This window comes from Cryptomeria japonica, chromosome 10 (genome assembly GCF_030272615.1).
Source record: "Cryptomeria japonica chromosome 10, Sugi_1.0, whole genome shotgun sequence".
Taxonomy (NCBI): Eukaryota; Viridiplantae; Streptophyta; class Pinopsida; order Cupressales; family Cupressaceae; genus Cryptomeria; species Cryptomeria japonica.
The window spans coordinates 832,626,355-832,644,205 of NC_081414.1; the positions used below are offsets into that span (position 1 = coordinate 832,626,355).

Sequence of the window (17,851 nt, forward strand, 5' to 3'; positions counted from 1 at the left end):
GTTAACTTGACAAGAGATAATTGTTACTTATGTGTCACTCTCTATAATAGTCTAGTCATGTTGAAAATATACCTTAACTTCTCTCCTGAACGATTAATGAAGTCATGACTATATTAGAATTAAAAAATATTGAAATACATACAAATTTAAGAAATCATTTGAGAATCCACATTGCTTGAATTTCCTATGAGATGAGTTTTAAATTTCCAACCACGTACCTTCCTAGGAAACATGTTTATCTTCATCTTTCATGTAGTGGAATTATCTATGTTTAATGGGTGAGTGTCCAATATGGATAAAATAGAGAAGGGTAGATCTCAATTTGGATTCACATGCCAATAGTTAGCTTAAAATGCTTTGGCCAAAGCTGTTATTGATCGTTTGATAGAAGATGACGATTGTCTTTTGTTACTCTGCCATATTATTATGATAGGACTTCCATTTTCATATGTGAAACGTTAGACGCCATTTTGCACTAGGATTTCATCCCACCTATCAATTTTGAAGTGCTATGTACCTCGCACAATTTTGGGAGCTCTTTGTTACATGAAGAACATCAAGGAAGATTTTGCTTCATGGTTGGGCGAAAAAGTTCATGGACCACATTCTTGTCTCATCGTTTGTAGATGGCTCCGAGTCTATGGCGACTAAAGGCATTTTATTTATATAGTATACACATTTGTTAATGTAAATGATCTTATGCTCTTATTATTGTATTATTCCTCTTTATGAGATGAACATTGTAATCAAACATTGATGTACATAATTCCTATTTATTATTTATGAAAAAATATTTATGGTTGTTTATGTCTTTACACCTTGACACGAGATTTGACAACATTAGGGGAGAGGATCTTGTAGTTGAACACCCTAACTTCACACTTCTCAAAATCCTACGTGTAAATTTCAAATCACTCCCAATTTTTTATAGCAACTTACTTGACAAGTCCCCTTCTTATAACTTGTAAGAAAATCAACAATTGCAAAAAATTGCAAAGAAGTACAATAACACATAACATAGATTTTACATGGAAAAATCTGGTAAAAATATAGCAGTAAGAAACCACAAGACAAAAATCTTTCGTATTGATTCTCAAGAATTTTATAGAGTTACAACAATCTTTAAAACAATACACAAAAACATGACTTCGAACAACATAAAACAACCAAGTTGTAGAGTCCTAACTAAAAACAACTTACTAAATATAGTAAGTATGGCTCGCACAACTACATGTAAAACACATGTCAAAATTACTAGATATAGTAAGTCTCCTAACTCAACCATATCTAGATGAGAATCTAAGATGACTCAACCACTGCTAGATGAAAACCCAATTTGGACTTCACATTCCAACATAACGAAGGTTTCAAGGCCACATCATCAAATATAATGTCGTATCGGCATGCTTTTTGCCAAGGTGTCCAAAACAGCCCCAAAAAAGGTGAGACCAATAGTTGTGCATAAGCGCCCCCATAATTGTGCAGTTGATGTGGCATCATATGATTGGTTGCTTTTTAGAATTAAGGGTACATTTCATTCAATTATTGTTGCAAGGTGTGCGCCCTTGGTCTCCTTGTGCTGTGCAACACAACGCTCGAGTTTGTGACATGACTTAACCGCCCCCTGTGGATTCTATAAGTCTAGTGGTTATATCAGGGATTAACAGATCGATCTTTTGGTGCAATGGCAACCGTACTTCTAACAATTGTGAGTATTAAAGTCACAACAATTGGTGCAATGTTGTCAAAAAAATTGGACATTAAAGCAACAAGTTTGAGTAGTAAATCAACAACTGCTATCACAACAATTTGAGATAATTTTATACATTTACTGTGCTTCTATTTTTTCCATAACTCTAATATCAAAATGATTTATAATAGCTTTATTACAAAATATAAATCTTAATCTTCAACATATTCAACATTTACAAAATGATTTATAATAGCTTTATTACAAAATATAAATCTTAATCTTCAACATATTCAACATTTACAATATTTGATTGCAGATTTATACAACAGAAAATATATAGTGCTAGTTAAAATTTCAATACAGAGGAATTTCTAGGCAGTACTGTTCTCAGATATTATTCCATGCGGAAGATAACCTGAGCTCCATATTGAGGTTTCAGCGCAGGTAAACGCATAGGAGCATGAGTATAAGAAGGTGAAGTCACAAAAGAAAATTTTTGCAGAATCATAGCCAAAACTGATTTTGCTTCCAACGCCGCAAAATTCTGACCCACACATATAGTTGGACCTGCACCAAAGGGCATGAATGCCATTGGATGCTTTGCAGCCTTTGCAATTCCTTCATTGAATCGCCCTGGGTTGAAATCATTGGCATCGTCTCCCCACAAAGCAGGATCATGGTGAATTGCCAGGATGGGAATCTCAAGTTGAGTGCCTGCTGGAATTGAGAGCCTTCCAAGTTTCATTGGCTCACGTGCCATTCGCAACGTACGCGCTACAGGTGGATAAAGTCTTAAGACCTCATTTATGATCATTCCCACCTACAAAACATTCATAAAATATTTTATGAGACATTCAAAATACTGCAATTGAATCCGAATCTCAGTCCTGATTTTATTAAAGCCAGCAAATGGCCCTTACCCTAATTTATTATTTTACTAATTTCAAAATGCTTTGTGGTTTCCCTTACAGTTTTGAGGCGACTTAAGCTGTCTGCATCTGGGTAATTGTTTTTTCCACATACTTCCATCACTTCTCTGCGACCTCGCTCTTGCCAATCTTGATGTATGCCCAACAATATTATACTCCATGTCAACAGTACTGATGTGGGTTCATGACCAGCAAGGTAGAAAGTCTTGCATTCATCAATGATTTCCTCTGTACTCAGGCTTCCATTACTTTTTACATTGACTCTCCCCTGCTCCTTGCTCTCAGACATCATCAAACCAAGCAGATCGGCACCATATCCACCTGATTTTTCTGTTATATCAGTCCTTTCCCTGGCATCTATAATTTGTCTTAAGGATCTTCTTATTTCTTTCTCCACAATCCAACGTTGCCTATTCTTGGCAGTAGGAAGAAACCTGATGAAAAGAGTTACTCTCAGACATTATGTATCAATTTAAGAAATCAAAGGAAGTTATAGATCTGAATAAACCCTCTTAAATTACCCAAGAACACTATTAAATGCAAATAAGTCTTTAGAGACAGGCATTTGAGATGGTATGATATACTTGAAAAATCAGTGGAACTCTCAACTGTGAGACAACTTTTGGGAAACCTCTCATTTAAAAAAGACACACACAATTTAAAGTTGACAATTGTACTCTCAGAAAACTAAAGTTCGTCACCTGAAACCTGGAATATAAACACTACGACGTGCGTCAACTGCAAGGATCGTCTGTTTGGTCTGCATTTCAAAGATATGCTTTCCCTCTGTAAAACTGCTTCCAAATGCTGTGCGGGAAATAACATCTGCCGTGAGGTCGTGGAACTCCTTTTGCACATCAATTTCCGATGCACCTGACAATATCAATTTACTCCATCCATCCAACATATTGGCACCGCTTTTAACAATAGTTGGAATCATCCCCTGCAATTACAGAAATAGTATAACTGAAGTATATAAGTTTCGGATTATCTGATTATAGATATCTTCTAATAAAAATCTGAAAATAAATATCAAAATAGAGAAGTATTTGCAAAATAATATGAATAGATTCTAACAGAGAAGGTTTTTTTTTTTTTTCAGTCATGTGTCTGAACAGATTATTAATAATTCAAAAGCACCAGCCAAGGCAACTCAATTCAAGAGAGCAAGGTCTCCTATCCAGTAGTAAGTATATTTAATCATAACATTAATTTTTCTACTTTGAATTTTTTTTTTCTCTTCAGGAATGAACTGTGTGGGTTTTTAATAAAAAACCTCTCACAGTTGATTCCTGAAACCATGTTGATTGTAGAAATCATATATCTACATGGTCACTATTGTTAAAAAATTTAAGTAGTTACTCGGTCTCCCATGTATCTCTTTTTGACTGCTGAAAAACACCAGACAGAATCTTCCCTCTGCTAAGATATGACCAGGGTCTTGCACTGACATTAACCCTTCATTAAAGGTATACCAAAACAGGGCAGTGGGGGCATCCTGGAAGCATCACTGGCTTAATTTTTCATCAGAGACGAACAAACTGGATTACAATTTTATTTTATTTAAGATATTCGGCCTTAAGTAACAAGATTGAAGACTAGAAGCTTCTTAAAATCAGCTGGGACGAGAATCAGGGTTCAAACACTCAACAAAATTTTGCAATGGAGCTATATTTTGCAGGGCAATATTTGGTCATGGGATGCTTGGTGATCTACATAACCTGGAGATTAAACCTAATCAGGGGAATCAGTCTGGCTCTCTGCAAATGTTAAAGGTCCAATGCACAGCTCCTACATACTTGAAAAGAGGGCTTTATCCTTCTTGATTGGGTGTCTGCCCAACAATCAACCCTAATGAAATTTTCAGACAATTGATATGCAAAGTAGATCTAGGTTTATTTATCTCTAAGAACTTGATAGATTTCTCTCTAAACTGGATCAGTTTGGTCCTATTTTAGGATATAAATAGAGACATTCAGTGCCTTACCTTCAAGAGATCCATATGGAAAGCAGGATTGATGATTCTCCTGTGCTGAGCCCATTTCTCACCTTTCAAACCCACAAGTCCCTTTCCCAACAGTTGTCTTTCAAGGGGATTACCGGGAGGCTTTGGATAGTTGCCAAATTTAGTGGACAATATCTCCTTAATAAGCTCGGGGTGGGGAACAATCAACGTGGCATTCGGCCCAAACCAGTAAATAAAATCCTGACCTATACATCACATATAAAAAGTTTAATTAATCAATAGGGTCTTCAGAATCCTGCATCTTATCCTTAATCGGCGACTTTTCTAAGTTCTAACAACACCCCAGCAAAACAATTAATTGTATAGGCAGAAATTCTAATAATATGATTAATGAAACACTCAGATACTTTAAAAAATGGAGAATACAAGCGTACCATAACTTTTACTCCACTGATGTAAATGGGGAAGAACTCGAGGGAGTATGTCATGTGAGAGTGCCATGGGTTTGGACTTCTGCTCATCGGCCATTCTTGTTATATCTGTAGAATTCCCATAGAATAGCCTGTATGGAGGGCCACTGATTCCTTGAGCTTCAAAGAACTTTTTCATTTGCAGAGGCTTCCACCATATCGTTGTTGCAATCTTGAGCAGAAAGCAAACTAAACCAGCACAAAAGGCCGCCAAACCCCAAAATACCCACTCCATATTCCAGACGTGGCCAAAACCCACTAATTATTTGGTTCTGAAAGCTCAGATTGCTGCGACTATGTGTATGCTGCCCAAATGTAGGTTCCTTCTGTTCTTGTTATATTTACATTTACAGAAATAAAACGACATGTTTATTGTCAAATCTTAGATGTGACTTAGAAACACAATATCTGCCTCAGACAAGAAAATTACACTAATTCTTCCGACAATATGCCCACGTTTATCGCTGGTCAAATGAAAAAAGATCATCTACTTTGACACGACTCCCGAGTACGCTTATAAGAGTTAAAAATATTGTAAGAGTGTGACATGGCTTTCTTTCTTACATTTTTTTTTTTGTTTTGTTTTAATGATGCATTGATGTATTAGAATAAAATAAGGGGATAGATAAACTTGTCACTTATTTACTTTAAATTAATAAATGCTTTTGTAATAAATAATTAATTTTGTTTTTGTTTAAATCTAAAACAATATTTAAAACTATCAAACAATTTGTTTCAATAACTATAATTTTTATTTTTATTATTATATTGTATTAATACATGAAATAAAATTTAATTTTGAGAATTTATTAGTACTTGTCATAGGGAATACTATTACATTCTCTCAATTCCAACTAATCAATTAGTTTGCACCAATCAAATGTAATTATATCTATGGTTTAAAAAATTTGGTGTCTATTTTAAATAATTTTTTATATTTTTATAGTGAATGCAAAAAAAATGATAAATAATGGGAGAGAGAGAGAGAGAGAGAGAGAGAGAGAGAGAGAGAGAGAGAGAGAGAGAGGTTGATAGCCAGAGATGTGATAGAGAGAAGGAGAGAGACTTGAGAGAAAGAGAAATGGAGCGAGAGGGGGAGAGATAAAGAGAGTTAGAGGGAAAGAAATACTTGACAAAGGAAGAGAAAGGGAGGGGGAGGGAGAGGGAGAGAATGAGAGAGAGTGAGAGATAGAGATATTTGAGAGAGGGGGAGAAAGAAAGGGATATGTGAAAGAGAGAAAGAGGGTGAGGGAGATGAGAAAGAGACAGAGAGATACTCGAGAGAGGGAAGAAAGTAGAGAGGGAGATGCCTAAGAGACAAAAAGGTAGGGGTTAAGGAAGAGAGAGGGGGAATGTAGGGAAGAGATGTGAGACATAATGCTGACATGAGCATGCTGATTACTGAAATTTGACTAAGTTTGAAAATTATAAGAATACTCAAAAAACTAGAATCTGCATTATAACTCTTAGAGATCTGGAACCACTCTCAAACATCATGAAAATATATACATAAAATATAACTTAAAGTATAAAGAATACTTAAATGTTATATTTTATGTATATATCCTACTGAAAAAAACCTAATGGAATGTAAGTGAATTGCATTTTATTGAAAAATAGAACCGCGTACGCGGTTAGTATTCTTTAAACCCCGTATGCAGTTAGTATATTTTAAATCATGCACGCAGTTTAGCTTTGGTTAGGCTTGACAAAATGAGCCTAAATGCGTACGGGGTTGTTTAAATTTGAAATACCCTGTGCGCATTTTGGTGTTTTTCATGTTTTTTTTTTGTGTGTCCACTTTTCTGACCACCATCTTTGTGCACTTACCCATCTGTCACTCTCTATAATAGTCTAGTCATGTTGAAAATATACCTTTACTTCTCTCCTAAACGATTAATGAAGTCATGACTATATTAGAATTAAAAAATATTGAAATACATACAAATTTAAGAAATCATTTGAGAATCCACATTGCTTGAATTTCCTATGAGATAAGTTTTAAATTTCCAACCACGTACCTTCCTAGGAAACATGTTTATCTTCATCTTTCATGCAGTGGAATTATCTATGTTTAATGGGTGAGTGTCCAATATGGGTAAAATAGAGAAGGGTAGATCTCATTTTGGATTCACATGCCAATAGTTAGCTTAAAATGCTTTGGCCAAAACTGTTATTGATCGTTTGATAGATGATGACGATTGTTTTTTCTTACTCTGCCATATTATTATGTTAGGACTTCCATTTTCATATGTGAAATGTTAGATGCCATTTTGCACTAGGATTTCATCCCACCTATCAATTTTGAAGTGCTATGTACCTCGCACAATTTTGGGAGCTCTTTGTTACATGAAGAACATCAGGGAAGATTTCGCTTCATGGTTGGGCGAAAAAGTTCATGGACCACATTCTCGTCTCAGAGTTTGTAGATGGCTCTGAGTCTATGGTGACTAAAGGCATTTTATTTATATAGTATACACATTTGTGAATGTAAATGATCTTACACTATTATTATTGTATTATTCCTCTTTATGAGATGAACATTGTAATCAAACATTGATGTACATAATTCCTATTTATTATTTATGAAAAAATATTTATGGTTGTTTATGTCTTTACACCTTGACACGAGATTTGACAACATTAGGGGAGAGGATCTTGTAGTTGAACACCCTAACTTCACACTTCTCAAAATCCTACGTGTAAATTTCAAATCACTCCCAATTTTTTATAGCAACTTACTTGACAAGTCCCCTTCTTATAACTTGTAAGAAAATCAACAATTGCAAAAAATTGCAAAGAAGTACAATAACACATAACATAGATTTTACATGGAAAAATCTGGTAAAAATATAGCAGTAAGAAACCACAAGACAAAAATCTTTCGTATTGATTCTCAAGAATTTTATAGAGTTACAACAATCTTTAAAACAATACACAAAAACATGACTTCGAACAACATAAAACAACCAAGTTGTAGAGTCCTAACTAAAAACAACTTACTAAATATAGTAAGTATGGCTCGCACAACTACATGTAAAACACATGTCAAAATTACTAGATATAGTAAGTCTCCTAACTCAACCATATCTAGATGAGAATCTAAGATGACTCATCCACTGCTAGATGAAAACCCAATTTGGACTTCACATTCCAACATAACGAAGGTTTCAAGGCCACATCATCAAATATAATGTCGTATCGACATGCTTTTTGCCAAGGTGTCCAAAACAGTCCAAAAAAGGTGAGACCAATAGTTGTGCATAAGCACCCTCATAATTGTGCAGCTGATGTGGCATCACATGATTGATTAATTTTTACAATTAAGGGTACATTTCATTCAATTATTGTTGCAAGGTGTGCGCCCTTGGTCTCTCCTTGTGTTGTGCAACACAACGCTCGAGTTTGTGACATGACTTAACCAAACCATAACCATAACAATAAATATAAACCATAACCCTAGAAAAAATCCTAAATGTAACCCGAAATCATAAGTCTAACCATAATCTTAACCCTTTCCCTAACCTTAATCCTAACCATGATATAAATCTAAACCCTAACCATTAGCCTAACCTTAACATTGATGTAAACCCTAACTATAATCCCAACCCTAGCCCTTAACCCTAACTCTAACCCTCTAATATAAACCCTAACCCTAACATTGTGATATAAATCGTACCCCTAAACATAAAATTAACCATAATCTTAAATACTAATCCCAACCCTAATCCTAAGCCCATGATATAAACCATAACCCTAGAAATAATCATAACAATAACATTAAATCCTGACCTTAACAATAATCGTAACCCTAACCCTAACTCTAACCTTAAACCCTAAATCCAAAACCTAACCATTAACCTAACCCTAACAATGATGTAAACCCTTACTACAATCCTAACCCTAACCATTAACCTAATAACCTTAAACCCTAAACCCAAAACCTAACCATCAACCTAACCCTAACAATGATGTAAACCCTTACTACAATCCTAACCCTAACCATTAACCTAACCCTAAAAGTGATGCAAACCATAACCATTAGCCAAACCCTAACCCTAACCATGTTGTAAATCCAAACTGTACCCATTAACTTAACCCTAATAATGATATAAACCATAAACATAATCCTAATCCTAACCCTAACCCTATGATATAAACCCTAAATCCTTAGCATAACCACAATCTTAACCCTAACCCTAGCCTTAACCCTAACCATGATGTAAATGCAAACCCTAGCCATTAACCTAACCCTAAAAGTGATGCAAAACAAAACTATAACCATAACCCTAACCCCTAACCCTACACATAATCCTAAGCATAACCATAAGCCATAAGCCTAAATATAATCTTGACCCCGACCCTTACCCTAACCATTAATGTAAACCTAAGAATGATATAATATCTATCTATAATCCTAACCCTAACCCTTAACCCTATGATATGAACCCTAACCATAGACATAACCCTTACCATAATTCTAAATATTAATCCTTTGAACCACAATCATAAACTTAACCATAATCGTAACCTTGATGCTAATCCTAACCCCAACGTTGTGATATAAACCCTAACCCTAAATGTAAAACTAACCATAATCATAAATCCTAATCCTAATCCCATGATATAAACCCTAAACCTAGAAATAATCATAACAATAATACTAAATCCTAAGCCTAACCATTAACCTAACTCTAAGAATGATATAAACCCTTACTGCAACCATAACCCTAACCATTAACCTAACCCTAAAAGTGATACAAACCATAACTATAACTCTAACCCTAACCTTGACCCTTAACCTGAGTATAACCCTATGATATACATCCTAACCCTACACATAATCCTAACCATAGCCATAAATCCTAAGCCTAAACACAGTCTTAACCCTAACCCTAACCCTGACTCTAACCATTAACCTAACCCTAACAATGATGTAAAATCTATCTATAATCCTAACCCTAACCCTATGATATAAATCCTAACCCTAGACATAACCCTAACCATAATTATTAATGTTAAGCCTAACCACAATCTTAAACTTAACCATAACCCTAACCATTGTGTTAACCCTCACCCTAACACGGTGATGTATAAACTGCAACCCTAAACATAAAACTAACCATAAATGTAAATCCTAATCCTAACCATAATCTTAACCCTAACCGTAATCATGATGTAAATCCAAGCCCTAACCATTAAACTCACCCTAACAATGATGTAAACCCTACCTATAATCCTAACCTTAACCCATAACCATAACGACCCTAGCCCTATGATATAAAGGTCCTAACCCTACATATAGTCTTAACCATAACCCTAAATCCTAAGCCTAACGACAATTTTAACATTAATTGTAACACTAAACATGATGTAAATCCAAACCCTAACCATTAACCTAACCATAAAAATGATGTAAAACCTAACTATAATCCTAAACCTAATCCTTAACCCTAACCCTAACCACAATCATAACCCTAACCTTATGATATAAAATCTAATCATAGAGATAATCCTAACCATATACCTAAAAATTAAGCCTAACTAGAACCTTAACCCTTACAATGATGTAAATCTAAACCCTAACCATTAACCTAACCCTAACAATGATGTGAACCTTAACTATAATTCTAACTCTAACCTTAACCCTAGACATAATCCTCGGCATAATGATAAATCCAAAGCCTAACCACAATCTTAACCCTATCCCTAATCTTAATCATGAAGTAAATCCAAACCCTAATAATTAACCTAACCCTAACAATGATGTAAACCCTAACCCTAATCATAGCCCTATGATATAAACCATAACCCTACACATAATCTAACCATAACCCTAAATCCTAGCCTAATCACAATCTTAACGTTAAACATGATGTAAATCCAAACCCTGACCATTAACCTAGCCTAAACAATGATGTAAATAGAGTGTCATGGGTTTGGACTTCTGCTCATCGGTCATTCTGGATATATTTGGTAAATTCCCATAGAATAACTTGTATGGAGGGCCACTGATTCCTTGAGCTTCAAAGGAGTTTTTCACTTGCAGAGGCTTCCACCATATCGTTGTTGCAATCTTGAGCAGAAACCAAACTAAACCAGCACAAAAGACCGCCAAAACCCAAAATACCCACTCCATATTCCAGACGTGGCCAAAACACACTAATTATTTGGTTCTGAAAGCTTCAGATTTGCTATGACTATGTGTAGGCTCTTTCTGTTCTTGTTATATTTCCATTGGCAGAAATAAAATGACCTCTTTATTAGGATCAGTCTTAGACCACATAGACTAAGCAACATATTAAGTATTTAACACTTTTAAATTTAGAAATATAAGCTTTGTGTGTGATTTAAGTCATTTTTATTTATTGACTAATCCTAGATTTGACTTTCAAACACAATTGTCTGCCTCACACAGGAAAATTAAAGAATCCTGTTTAATATATTGTAATAAATATAGATTATTACATTGTTCTATTATTTAAAACTAAAATTAGAATAAAATTTTGGTTTGGTTTAGTGTATTGGGATAAGATATAAATTATTATTATAATGTTTTAGTTTTCTTTTTCAAATGATTTGTGTAGTGTATTGTAAGAGTTTTATTATAATGTTCTAGTATTAAATTGATGAGGAATATACATGTTTCTAAATGTTTATTAAGTAGAGAGTTTTAAATATTTTTAAAGTTATAATAATTAATATATTTTCATGTAAGTATTTGTAAGGATCTAGATCGACATTTTCAACATTATATTTGTTTTCTAAGCTCTAAGAGATATTCATTTTTTATTAATATTGAAATAGTATTTTGATTCCAAACAATTTGAATAATTAAATATATTACAACAAAATAAATATTTGAATTAATGCATAATCTTAGGTCTAATACATTAGTTATCTAATAACTAGTCATATGAAAACAATAAATTTGAACGATGATTTGCATTCAATATATACCTATAGATGCATCATTAAAGCTAGATAAAATTGTTAAAATTTGTCCAGTTATACCAAATTCATGTCATTTTTTGTTATCAAGCATCTCAAGCAATAAACTATAACAAAAACAACACCATGAAAGTATTACAAACATTTAGAAAAAAAAAACGGATTAGCATGGAAGGCTTAGCTAAATATATGAAATCCACTAAAAATTTGTTAGATATGAATATGCATTTAAAGTGACTAATTCTATTCTATCAAAGGTGGTGCTTCTAGAGTTCACATGCACTCCCATAGTTTATCATAATAGACCAAGAACCTATCATAAAATATTTTAGCTCATAATAAATTAAATGAGCACTAATATAGTGAAAATCAAGATGGTTGGAGTAAGAGGGATCTAGAGTATACTCTAAATAAGGTATAAAACACTCTACGATCAAATTTTGGTTTCTAGCCAAAGTCAATGTAATTGCACCACATATTTATAGCATGAATATTCTCAAATTTTTTTTTATAGATGTTTGAATATATAAATGATGTCAATGGGCTCTTGATTTGTTGGTGAAGTTGAATGGTTCTTAATGAGCCTAGTAGGGATCTTGAGTCTTGCTGAGTGCATGGTTTCGACATCTTGAAAAGGGATGAGATCGAGATCATGCCTTGGGCAAATTTGACGAAATTGATACCCCTTATTCCTTGGCTCTTAGACGAAGAAGTCTAGCCGAAAGGCTCATGCTCCCGTATCTAGTAGGAAAAAAGTAATTTGTGGATTACCTCCTTCAAAAAATATATAAATGGTAACAAATGAGAAAATGAGACATTACATTAAGCTATTAAGAAGAAAATTCAATGCTTCAAAATGATAGGCAATGTTTGTAATGAAATCTAGAGAAGACAAATAAAAATATAAGCAAGGACATCATTCTTCCTTTTAAACTTGGTATGTCTAGTTGAACACTTAATTTTATGACATAATTCTTTTACACTTGTACTTTGTAAGTAGGAGGTGTAATACCTACATTTATTATTATTTTTAATCTTACCACAACTTTAGTCAGGATGATGAGTGTAGGATCTTGAAGCAAGGTTTAAGCCCATGGAAATATAAAATAATGGTAAGGTAAATGTGAATAAACATATGCAATTAAAACAATGATAAGGTCTAAATACGAGTAAATGAAAATTGATAACAGTTAGGAAAGAAGTGAACTTAACACAAAAGTGTATCACATATCACTATGTAGTTTTATTAAGGAATTGTGTAAACAAAAGCACAAAATCAAATAGGAATTGACATGGGAATGTAAATTAAATCACTATAATTATATTGATTAAAAAAGTCATAGAAATAAAAAGTTTATGGAAAGAGAACATATTGATTTCATTTTTTGTTAAATCATAAAGAACATAAAGCTTTTCTATAGATACATGATCACTGGGTTTATTTTAAAGTAATTTTTTTGAAGATCCCCACATTCCTTTTTGAGCCATATGTTCTAAACAATCATTGCAATCAAATTCCATGAGAAAAGAAGTATTTTTTTTTAATTCCAAAAGGGGTAAAAATTTATAAAACACAAAAGAGAGCTACAAAGCAAGAAAGGCCATTAGTCCTACAAAGATCAAATAATTCGATATTCTTATCCTCCACAACTAATTTTCACAAACATATGTGATAAATCCAAAGGAAAATCTCTCTTCGCCACAACATTCCAATCCTACATAGGTGCAGATGCTCATTTGTCCAAGCAATCTGCTACTGTATTCCACTCCCTAGGAATTTGAGAAAAGGTAATAGATACTAAAGATCTACTTAGCCTTATAATTTGTCTAATAACTATAGATAAATGTCAATTAACTTCATCCAGGTGCTTCTAATTTAACATATATTCACCACCACTTGTAAATCAAATTCACAAATAATCCTTTGCCAACCAAGGGAACAACTTCTCTCCATGGTATACAAGATGGAAAGAGCCTCCATGAAGTTATTCATGTGAAGCCCTTTGTAAATAGGAAAGGAAAAATGAGCACCACTAAAACTATCTCTACCAGCATCATTGATACCAACATGATAAATATTCCCCTAAGAAGAGTCATTAGTGTTTATTTTTGGAACTCCTTGAGGAGGAGGAAGTCATTGGCCTGCACAATCAATCTTCTTCATAGTATGTCTAGATAATCTATGCATTGCCTAGTAGAAGTAGTAGTTCACTAAGCAAAAAAAATCAATCTTCTAAAAATAACCACATCTGGAGGATCCATTGCAATGGAAAGATCACATTTAGCTGACGTAGCCTCTTTAATAGTGTGAACAATTTTCCCTAAAAATTTGTTTAACAACTAATTTGGCATCCTAAAAAGTCCTACGATTCCTTTCTAACCAATGATGCCATATAATGAATGTAGGACCAAGAACCTAGGCTACCTAAAGAAAAGAGGTCTTAATTAGAGGCTTCCCCAAGCAACTACTAAACTTAGCCAATGAGGATGCATGCCAACAAGCCTAATTCCAAACTCCCCACTAGAGATGCCAAACCTCCCTGGAGAAAGAATATTGAAAGAAAAGATGAGGAATACATTCCTCACCATAAAGACACCACACACAAATAGAAGGCCCTTGGAATCCATGCTGATATAAATTATCGCAAGTTGTACATCTATTTTGAACAACTAACCACAAAAAAGAATTGCATTTGGACCAAGAAATTTGTTCCACACATGTTTTCACCATGGAACCCCAAACCTCCCATACATCTGCCTATCTAGCTCCAAGTACATCAAATCCACTGAGTACTTACCTATCAAATATTGACCTCGTGTTGGAATATCCTTCCCTGTAAGGGAATTGCACTCTCTACTAGAAAGAATCCAAGATAACTCTTCCTGATCTCCCTCTATCCCTCTAGTAGGTGATTCTTGAGGATCTTTCCATGTAAAAATATCCACATATCGTAAATGTTCAACCATATTTATAATTTGCCACCTTTCACCATCCAACAATAGTAAATCTATCACAAAGGGATTGTAAGTGCACATACATTGAGAGGATGAGGGGATGACCATCTCAAGAATCCAACCAATACATAACTTCAAAGCCCTTATTTTAGATCCAAAAAAGCCCTTGTTTGACTAACTTCACCCCAAAATTTAGAGTGTGCCAAATGATAGATCCCTTCCCCTCCTGGTGACATTGGGGAATATCTAAACTATCAACCCCTATGAGACACTTATGAGTAAGAATTGTAACCCACACTGATCTTTATTTGTGCACCATCATCAATATAATTTAGCAATTGGAACCCACCCATTCAAAACCATAAAATGAAGACCAAGCCCTCACTCTCTCTTTTGTCAACAAAAAGTCTCCCACTTACCCAAGCTCCACTTAAAAGAGAGAAAATTGCCACTCTAGAGGATTATATGAAAAGAGCATCACATTCCTTAATGTAATATGAAGGAGGCGCTTGAAGAAATTACCTATAAATAGGGAGATCTTGAATCATTTACTATAAAGGAGTCACCCTTCTAGTCGAGGAGAGTCATCTATGATTCCAATGATTAGCCTTCTAACATAACTTATCCAATGGCTCCTACTAGTACTACCTATGGTATTTGCCCACAGCTCTAGAGGAATACCCAGATAAACCAAAGGAAAGATTCCAATTTCAAATATCAGAATATTGGCAATCCTTATCTGAGTCTTTTCTTTGAAGGAAAATTTTCATTTAACTAATACTGACCAAATAGACATGTGTAACCCAAGAGATTTTTTAAAATTTAACCATGTCCTTTTTCAATAGCTCAAAGGTACAGGGGAGTATTGAAGAAGAAGGTTTGGTCCAATTTCATTTGCATTATGATACAAAATATATATACAATTTTTTTTATCAACTTCTTTTCTAATTATTTTCCTCATAGAAATTTATTATAAATTTTCAACCAAAGGAAGAAAATATAACTTTGATTAGACTTTAGAATTCAAAACATTTTTTGATAGCACTAGAAGAATTGTATTAAATTCCTTACTGACAAAATCACATTAGGTTGATTTAATAGTGTATTGCTAATAAGAAGAGAGACTCCTTATTGTCTCCTCTCCTCTAGAAACTATTAATTTAAATTTATGTAGAAAAGAATTGAGGATAGGTCATTCCCTTAAGAATGTTCATTTAAAGCAATAACAAGCCTTTTTCTACCTTCCAAATTTTCTACAATCACCTTTCTCCCAATTTTAATAATTTTCTATAAGGAGTCTTCAAATCATATAAATAAGCAAGAAATATCTTTAAGTGATCTTGGATTCAAAGTTGTAAAGACAAGAATCTTTTCAAAGATGGGTAGTTTGTGTACCATGCCATTATGCCAAAATGACCTCCCCCTATCTTGTTCTTTAATTTTGTCTATAGGATAGGCACAAAATATGGATTTGTTGAAAAAAATTTCATGCCTTCATGAAAACATAAGTGGAAGGTGTAAAAGACCACAACCTTTATGGGCATCCTCCTCGCTTGTCCTGAAATGAAAGCTTTGGAATAGGTGATGAACATCCATCAGAATATAGAAGAATTTGGAAGGAGAAGAGAAGAAGAATGCATGAGAAGCAAAGGGAAGTGGAAATTATGGTAGTAGTAGTTATCAGAGCTTGGAATACAACTACCACTAAAGAATAGGATTCTTCAACTCCTGATATATATTTCATATTTTATCTTAAATGGCAATTCAAATAAAAATACTTGAACCCTAGAATGAGATATATTAGTTCCCCGAAATTAGAGAGTGATTGAATTATTTAAATATTTCTATTAAAGTATATAATCTAAGTTATTATTATATTAATGTTATGTTGAAGTGATGGTTTTCAATTTGATGTTTGTAATAAAGAGGAGTTTGAAGTGTATCCTTTGAATGAAGCTTAATAAGTGTTGTGCGTTTCTAGTAATTTTATTGTCTCTGTATTTATGGTGGAAGCATTTTAGGGATGCTTTTTATAGAGTTTGATAAAATATAACAATGGAGTGATTTTTTTGTTCTATTATAAGTAATAATGGCTTTCTAGTCAAAAGGGTTTTATTATTGTCAACATATTCTTTTCATAAAAAGTCAACGCTACACGCATTGAGACCAAATACATTGTCTACTAAAGTTCATCTTATAGCCATGTCTTTAATAATGACAACAATAGTAAGATAATCATATTTGTTTTTAATCTCTACAAGAGGCAACTTATGTTGGAAAACACAACATCAACATTTGTTGCATGTATACATTCCAATAAGGAAGTCATATCACTAGGTCGCATAGGAGTTTGAATATCTATCTTCTTCAAAGCTTCTTGTAGCATTATAGTGTGTGGTTGAAGTTTGAATTAGCTCCCAAAGGGATATCTTGATAGGAGTAGCATGAAGTTGTTCAACAAGATCATATTCCTTTCCAAGATGTTGAGGAGATAAGGTGCATGAGGAAGCACTGGTTGAGAAGCATGAAGAGAAGAAGGAACAATTGGCACAAGATTAGGTTGTCTATTTTTTCTTGTTTTGTATGTGTGGGCAAATGCATTGTAACTTTGTCAAGTGATTTGTTTTGCATAATCCAAGGGATTTTTAGGATTGCTACCACCTTTAACAACAATCACTAGTTTTTTAAGAGTTTGAGGAACATCATAACGAAGATGGACAACAATCTTAGGTTTCTCTAAGTTCATGTTTATAAATAGTCACATGTATCACATCGGTCCTTTTTTGGCAAAAGGATGGTTTTGAAGTCATAGAGAAAGAATCAATAGAGATGAAGTCATCAAGGGATTCATCCAACATATCAAAGTCATCACTACTATATAGCTCAT

At 33.8% G+C, this 17,851-nt stretch overlaps 1 protein-coding gene across 1 annotated transcript; it reads right to left on the reverse strand.

Moving 5' to 3' along the window:
* Positions 1-1,924: 1,924 nt before the first annotated feature.
* On the reverse strand, positions 1,925-5,427 carry LOC131076929 (cytochrome P450 734A1). Its single transcript, XM_058014281.2, has 5 exons — positions 5,023-5,427; positions 4,610-4,833; positions 3,324-3,565; positions 2,663-3,056; positions 1,925-2,513 (listed from the first exon to the last, which is right to left on the reverse strand). The coding sequence occupies exons 1-5, from the start codon at positions 5,291-5,293 to the stop codon at positions 2,088-2,090; spliced, it is 1,557 nt and encodes a 518-aa protein (XP_057870264.2). The 5' UTR covers positions 5,294-5,427; the 3' UTR covers positions 1,925-2,087.
* Between the last annotated feature and the right edge of the window lie 12,424 nt (positions 5,428-17,851).

Bases quoted from the DNA above. Each gene is read 5' to 3' on its own strand.
- LOC131076929 (XM_058014281.2), bottom strand. From the start codon at position 5,293: ATGGAGTGGGTATTTTGGGGTTTGGCGGCCTTTTGTGCTGGTTTAGTT. The intron at 4,834-5,022 runs GTACGCTTGTAT...TGTGATGTATAG, and splicing joins TCAGTGGAGTAAAAGTTATG to GTCAGGATTTTATTTACTGG. The intron at 3,566-4,609 runs GTAAGGCACTGA...CTGTAATTGCAG, and splicing joins TCCATATGGATCTCTTGAAG to GGGATGATTCCAACTATTGT.